Source organism: Saccostrea echinata, unplaced genomic scaffold (assembly GCF_033153115.1).
Source record: "Saccostrea echinata isolate AGI-Se365-2 ecotype Australia unplaced genomic scaffold, CSIRO_AGI_Sech_v1 ptg000009l, whole genome shotgun sequence".
NCBI lineage: Eukaryota > Metazoa > Mollusca > Bivalvia > Ostreida > Ostreidae > Saccostrea > Saccostrea echinata.
In genome coordinates, this window is record NW_026889758.1 from 34,201,736 (window position 1) to 34,209,495 (window position 7,760).

At 34.8% G+C, this 7,760-nt stretch overlaps 1 protein-coding gene across 1 annotated transcript; it reads left to right on the plus strand.

Moving 5' to 3' along the window:
• The first annotated feature begins 729 nt into the window (after positions 1–729).
• On the plus strand, positions 730–7,006 carry LOC133182257 (uncharacterized). Its single transcript, XM_061317030.1, has 9 exons — positions 730–902; positions 1,186–1,306; positions 1,465–1,565; positions 1,662–1,803; positions 3,902–3,996; positions 4,326–4,431; positions 4,656–4,737; positions 4,834–5,035; positions 6,838–7,006. Exons 1-9 carry the CDS (start codon positions 762–764, stop codon positions 6,943–6,945), a joined length of 1,098 nt encoding a protein of 365 aa, XP_061173014.1. The 5' UTR covers positions 730–761; the 3' UTR covers positions 6,946–7,006.
• Positions 7,007–7,760: the final 754 nt, after the last annotated feature.

Below are 7,760 nucleotides of genomic sequence, written 5' to 3' on the forward strand. Positions count from 1 at the left end.
CAAAGGTTGAAAATTGTTGGTACGCAAGGGAGGCCTTGCCACAAGAAATACACCTGTGAAATATAAAAGCCCTTGCTCTAACCATTCAAAAGTTATTGGACAAGTTTTTCTAAAGTAAGTCAAACTCAAAGGTCAAAGGGTCAGAATTGTTGGTACCTTAGGGATGGCCTTGTCACAAGGAATATACCTGTGAAATATGAAAGCCCTAGCACTAACTGTTGAAAAGTTATGGCCAAGGTTAAAGTTTTTTGAAAGTAGGTCAAACTCCACGGTTAAGGTCAAGAGGTAAAAAATATTTGTATCCAAGGAAAGGTATTATCATTAGAAATATGCAATAGACTTTGAAAGCCTAAGCACCAACCATTCAAAAGTTATGGCCAAGGTAAAAGTTTGGTAATTTTTTTCAAAAGTGGGTCAAGGTCAAGTATGTTCACACCCAAAGAAAGTCTTGTCACAAGGAATACACCTGTACAATATGAAAGCCATAGCTCCAGCCAATCAAAAGTTATGGGCAAGGTTAAAGTATTCGCAGACAAACAGATTAACAGACAAACAGACAGACGGACGGACAGGCCAAAAACTTTATGCCCCCGAAATCTTCGATTACGGGGGCATAACAACAGGTTGACGGAGTACGTAAAGATGGCCCAACACAACCATATTTTACTATATGCCTAATTTATTGTCCTTCAACTTGAGCATAGATAACTCCTAAGTACACAAATATTTGCACATCGCATATTCATATTTGGTGGTAAGAAATGGATCCCCGGAAAGCGGCTCCTGGATATACGGGCGAGGAACACCCTGAAATCGTAGACATCCGGGCAATGCCACCTCAACCCAAGGAGCTAAAACCTGGCCAGGTCCCCGAAAATCTTATCAAGCAGTACTTCGAAGAGGTAAGTAGTAAGGACTTTAAAATTACTTGAATTACTATTACGTTGGTACTTTTGCAGATTAAATGAGACAGTTCATTTTGACAAAATTGCAGTTAAATATTAATTGCTAAATTTTTGCTGAAATCATTTCATACTGTATAGGAAGGGCAAAGTCCCTAAACTTTTTTATATTGATTAGGGTAAAGTCTAACTTCTTGCATTGACCCAAAAGAACGTCACCGTTACTGCATGGGTCCTCTTTGATTTGAGTACATTAAAAATAAGCAGTGTGCACTAATTGTAGGGTTATTTTCAACTGGATAAATTCTTTGATCCGTCTACGGAGCTTGATCCTTGCCGGAAAGCTATCAATGAACTGGTGGACGAGTTGGCTCAGAAACTATACAAGGGCGGCAAAATCAAAAGTGGGTTAATAGAAAAAAAAAATGTGAAATTCCCTATTTTCTGATTAAAGCAAAGTACAGAGATCTTGAATGACTTTCCATAACAATACATGTAGTCCTAATTTCTAAAAAAAAAAATGGATTTCGTTCTATTCGATAACACCGATTACTTTCTCTAGATTTGCATGAAGATTGTGGGGTCTTCGAAAGACTTACCAAGCTGGACGAAGAATTTCCAGGTGCCAATGTATTACTTCACAAGACTGGAAAACTTCCAGAGGTATGTTTTCACTGCATGGAATTTACATCCTGTAATAACCTCTTAAAGATGTTCATAAATAAATGAAAATAAATAAAAGTTCCTCATTATACACAGGCTTTCATGAAAATTTGGGGTAACGAGAGGTTACTGAATCTGATGGAGCAGATTCTCGGACCGGACATAGCTGGAATGCCAGACTGGAGTCTTCGATGTAAGATACCTACAACCGAAGCCGCTACGGTACCATGGCACCAAGGTGACAATTTTAATTTCATTTTCATAACTGTGATCTTTTAAGAAGATGGGCGAACAAGACGAGGGAATGCCTATATTGAATGCAAACATAAAGGTGAAAAATTAAATCTCAATTGTACCAAACTTTTTTTTGATATTTCATCTAACATTTAAATAAACTTTATGTTAAACTTCCACAATTTTCAAAAATATTACAGATTGAAGTTATTTGCCTATGAAATAACATACATACACGAAAGAAGGCAAAAAGGATAATTTTTTCGTACGTAATAATTTTCGATATGATTGGGTCTTCGCTTCATTTTTTTTTTTTTTGAAAGTTTATCTTCAACGTCTGCGTAAAAAACATATTTTGTTTGGTTAACAAAAATATGGAGCAAAGACCCACTATCCTTTTAAAAAACCCACTTTTTTGACATAAGATTCGCACCTTGTCAAGGGTCATATCACAAACAATTTAAATGCCACTGTTAAGACGCACTTTAAAAAATTACGCACTTTGAAAAAAAAATTCAAAGTGCGTTAATTTTGGAATCATGTTAACGCAATTTGAAAAAAAAAATCTTTTTAAAGTGCGTTAATATCGACCATATTAACGCACTTTGAAAAAAAATGTGCACGGCTTGGTCAAATATTCTTGCAAATTTTAGATATGATAAATAATTATTTGAACCTGGTTGGATAACTTTTCGGTTATGACGTCAGGATCTGAGATATAAACGTTTTAAAGAATTTTAGGAGTTACCTTGTTTCCAAAGTGTCTCGTAACTGTTATAAAAGTGAAATGGGTCTTTTAGAAATAATGGAGGAATGATTGTTTTATAGCACAGTTTCGTTTTTTTTTCTTTTCTTTTTAAAATTTTATCCAGTCTCGAATAAGTTCGGTAGATATAGGTGTCGATAAGTGACTTAAAGCATCGCATTTTTCTTAGGGAAAAGGGAGCAATTATGATTTTCCATACCATGAAAATTCTCTCTCTCTCTCTCTCTCATCTATGTTTCTATCATATTCATCTATCTATCTATTGTGAACATATGAAACAATGGTTGACTCATTTATTTGATAGTAAGAAAAATAAACCTTAGCCACATTACTCACTCGACTGAAATTTTTACCTCGTTCACTAATAACTTTTTCTCAAAGAAGTTATGCAGTCAGATTACTTCTAAATCTGTAATTTGATATCATAAAAACGCTAGACATGTCAAATAGCATGTTTTAACAACCATGTAAATGCCTTTTTTCTGAGGAATCATTGTGGATACATTTTGAATAAAGGTTATGCGGCTCTCTAATATAATAGGGTGCGTAATTTTTTTTCAGGAGTGCTCATCTCAATTTTATCATCTATTTTACGCTAACTCAAATTTATTGAGAGAAATAATATCAATGTCATACCAGTTATGTAAATACATATATTTGTGTAGGAAAGATAGAGAGTTGGGCTGAGGGACTTTCTACCCGTCTTCTCTTTCTCGATGAGGGTAGATCAATTTATCAGTTTTTCGGAAGAAATATAATAAATTATTGCTGTCTATTACTAAAATCTAAGTCCAGAATTTTTGTTTTCAAAGTGCGTTAAGTGTCTCCATGGTAAAATATGTTGATGTACAAACGCACTTTGAAAAAAAATTTCAAAGTGCGTTGATTTTGTCCCAAATTTAGCGCACTTTGAACATTTTTTTTTAAAGTGCGTTGATTTTGTCCTAATTTTAACGCACTTTGAATTTTTTTTTCAAAGTGCGTTGCCACCTGCCACTATTATTAGGAGTTGTATAGCGTAATGGTCTCAAAGGAAAATGATACTCAGGAGTTTTATTGTTAGGGTTCGAACCCCACGAATACCACATTATTTTTCAATAACAAGATAATTTCTGCCGAGAAAATTTTCCTTCGAAAATTTTTGTTTATCATAATTTCATAAATTTCAATAATGAGAACTTTACTCTGAATACCAATTCACAAATTCAACATGATTTTTATATATCTAAAGCTATAGGCATTCTGCACGCCTTGTTCACCCATCTCCTTTCTATACAGAAAACTATAGATTCATATAGATTCTTTACATACAAACTGTCTTGATTCCAAATTTCAGATTTAGGCTACCAGAGTGTCGATGCTTATCAGACTCTTGTTGTGACAGTGTGGATTCCATTTGTTGATGCTAATGAACAAAACGGTTGCATGCAGGTATTACCTTCGTTATACTGTAACAGAAATGATATATCTTCATATTGACTACGTAACTTCACACTGCCCATTGGAAAATGTATGTTTGAAGGCAACCTAATGATTCTATGATCATGTCAATTAATTTGCAATATCAAGTGAGACATTCTTAATGTTTTATAATATAAAGTACTGTATCAAGACCCTTAGTGAATTCCAGATTTTTTATAAAACAATTGAAATGCTTGCTGTCGTCTGTTTGTGAAAGAAACAAGTAAGTTAATGGAATACTTTTGTCACATTCAGAAAGTTACATGTATGTCATTCGAGATTTCCTGGCATTATTTCAGATTCTTCCACGAGGCCATTTGAAAGGCAAAGTTGGACGCCATTATAGTTGTGTTGGTGACACTTGGTATGTTAATTTACCGGAAGAGGAAATGAAAAATAATCTCGGTATGATGAAATATTTTGTACTTTATTCTTTAAAATTTAAACAAAAATTCAAAGAAAATGCACTATTTTATTCTCCATTAATGCATTCCTAGCAACTCGGCCATTTTCCGAGAGAGAAATTATCGTTCACGGAAATGGCCTAGTAGTTACGATTGGTCATTAATGTTAATCAGAGTCGGGTAATGAGAATTTGCCACAGAATATCAAAATATTTTTTTCTACAGGTGTTGACGTCAAAAACGCAAAAATCTGTCCTGTTCCTTACGGTGGAATACTAGTCTTCAGTAACTTCCTGTCACATCGAAGGTATGGACTTTCCACAAGACTAGTGAAAATATTGGTAATTTTCATTTAAGAAGTAAGAAACTACCTAAAAGTTCCACTAATTTTTTTTCTATTTAGTCTCGAAAATTATTCCAACGGAATCCGATGGAGCGTTGATTTCCGATTTAAGAAAACAGGTCTCCCGAATGGCATGCATGGTCTGAAGGATGATGTCATACTTCGCTCATCCAAGGACCCGGATATGAAAATTGACTGGAGCATGTTTAATTCAGTGGAAAGACTAAAACTTTTGCGCAACAAGGATGGCAGCATTGTAGACGTAAGCGTTAACAAAATTATTCATCATGGTTTTCATTATTTTTTTAATTCATATCCACAAACTGAAGCTGCTTATAAGCTCCATAGCACCAATTTACTAGCTAACTTACATGCATAATGATATACTTAGTCAAAGTTGTTACTGGAGAAAATAAATTTTCCCTCTTTTTAGCTCACCTGAGCCGAAGGCTGAAGTGAGCTTTTCTGATCAAAATTTGTCCGTTATGTGTCGTCGTTGTCGTTCACAAAATCATCTTCTTCTCCAGAACCACTGGGCCAATTTCTACCAAACTTCACACAGAGTATCCTTGGGAGAAGGGAATTCAAATTTATTCAAATAAAGGGCCACGTCCTCTTCCAAGGGGAGATAATTATAAAATAGTGAAAAAATTATGGCATCTTTTAAAAATCTTCTTCTCAAGAACCAATGGGCCAGGAAAAATGAAACTTATGTGGAATCATCCTCAGATAGTGTAGATTAAAATTTGTTCAAATCATGACCCCTGGGGGTAGGGCGGGGCCACAATGAATGATCAAAGTTTTACATAGGAATATATAGGAAAAATCTTTAAAAATCTTCTTCTCAAGAACAGCAAAGCTATGATTGGTCATATTTATATGGAAATATCCTCAGGTGGTGAAGATTCAAGTTTGTTCAAATCATGACTCCCACCCTAGGTGGGGCCACAATGGACGATCAAAGTTTTACATAGGAGTATGTAGGAAAAATCTTCAAAAATTTTCGTCTCAAGAACAGCAAGCCATGATTGGTCATATTTATATGGAAGCATTCTCAGGTAGTGTAGATTCAAGTTTGTTCAAATCATGACCCCTGGGAGTAGGGTGGGGCCACAATGGACGATCAAAGTTTTACATAGGAATATAAAGGAAAAATCTTTAAAAATCTTCTTCTCAAGAACAGCAAAGCTATGATTGGTCATATTTATATGGAAACATCCTCAGATGGTGTAGATTCAAGTTTGTTCCAATCATGACCCCCGGGGGTAGGGTGAGGCCACGATGGACAATTGAAGTTTTACATAGGAGTATATAGGAAAAATCTTCAAAAACCTTCTGCTCAAGAACAGCGTACCCATGATTGGTCATATTTATACGGAAGCATTCTCAGGTAGTGTAGATTCAGGTTTGTTCAAATCATGACTCCCGGGGGTAGGGTGGGGCAACAATGGACGATCAAAGTTTTACATAGGATATAAAGGAAAAATCTTTAAAAATCTTCTTCTCAAGAACAGCAAAGCCATGATTGCTCTTATTTATATGGAAGCATCCTCAGGTAGTGTAGATTCAAGTTTGTTCAAATCATGATCATGAATGGGTAGGGTGGGGCCACAATAAAAGTTCAAACTTGTAGGAAAAAAGCCACAGTTAGTCAAAGAAATATGTAAGCATCCTTAGTGTAGATTCAATTTTGTTCAAATCATGACCCCACTCCCCACCCCACCCACCCCAAAATCGTTTTTTGGTTAGGTTGGTACCACTTAAATGCATTTAAGCTTTTCAATACTGAACTGATTTTTGCTCTCCTAGCCACAGTGCTCAGGTGAGCGATGTGGTCCATGCGCCTCTTGTTATTTATTTTTCTCTCTCAGTGAAATAATTTATTTCAGCTATTGATTGTTCCAATACATTTCATACATTAGACACATTTAATATAACTTGTTTACTTATTAGATATACCGTTAAAAAGAATGAATCTTCTTTTGAAACTTAAAGTACTTTACATTTAATTTTTTGATTTGTTAGACATACATTAATGATCGATATTACACATAATGATTGTAGAGGAAGGATGATGAATTCGACACCATTATTTCTGGTCCCTGGATTCGGAAGTGGGAACTTGTCCATTCGAACAAACATACGGACCAAGCTTGGAAAGAATACATGTAGTTCATGAAAAAAGACAAAATTTCGACTGGATTGAATATGGAAATTAAAAGTAGTAAACACAGTGGCTCATTAATTTTAAAAAAAAGTTGTAAAGTATTGCGTGTCAGTGCTGTGTACCACAGGCACCTGACGTTACTTATTTTTCTTTAGATGGTGAAAGGGATTGGAGTGGTTTGATGACAGTTACTAAATAATCCCACAGTTTAAAGGTCTGTTTTGGCGTTGTCAAATGTAAGATTGAGAAATAAATTTTTCTACGTTATAAACGCCTATTCTACGAAGATTTCATATTCTCAATTGACAAGCTACGTTTGTTTAATAACGTTCCAGAAACCTTTTAAAAGGTGTATGCATGTTCATACGCAATTCAATATTGAATGGGTTACGAAGATCACTCTAATATACATGTATGTATATGAAAAAAGAGAACACTTAAGTTCAGGTTTGACTATTCTACTTATTTAAGGAGGTTTAAACTCCTGCCATTATTCATATATGCATTGAGAAATAATGTTCCTACAGATTTGTAGTTCAGTACCTGAAAAATTGGGATGAAGACCAAAAAAACTACAATTAAATGCAGTAAAAAATGTATTATTGCGCATAATACGAGAATAAAAAATCTCATTATTTCCAGCTGCATCTTCGCAGCTGGAACAAACAAAGCATTCTCAAAGCTCTCCTCTGTCTGAAATTGAGACCTTCGAAAAAAAAAAATTTCGCTTGTTTGTATAAATACTGCTATTTTGGGTGGCATGACAATATTCGGCCCAACTCACTGTATAATTTGTACATTCATACTCAACCCAGTGATT

Coding starts and splice junctions, on each gene's coding strand:
- LOC133182257 (XM_061317030.1), top strand. CDS start 762: ATGGATCCCCGGAAAGCGGCTCCTGGATATACGGGCGAGGAACACCCT. Junction 3,997..4,325: donor AACAAAACGGTTGCATGCAG/GTATTACCTTCG, acceptor GCATTATTTCAG/ATTCTTCCACGAGGCCATTT. Junction 4,738..4,833: donor AACTTCCTGTCACATCGAAG/GTATGGACTTTC, acceptor TTTTCTATTTAG/TCTCGAAAATTATTCCAACG.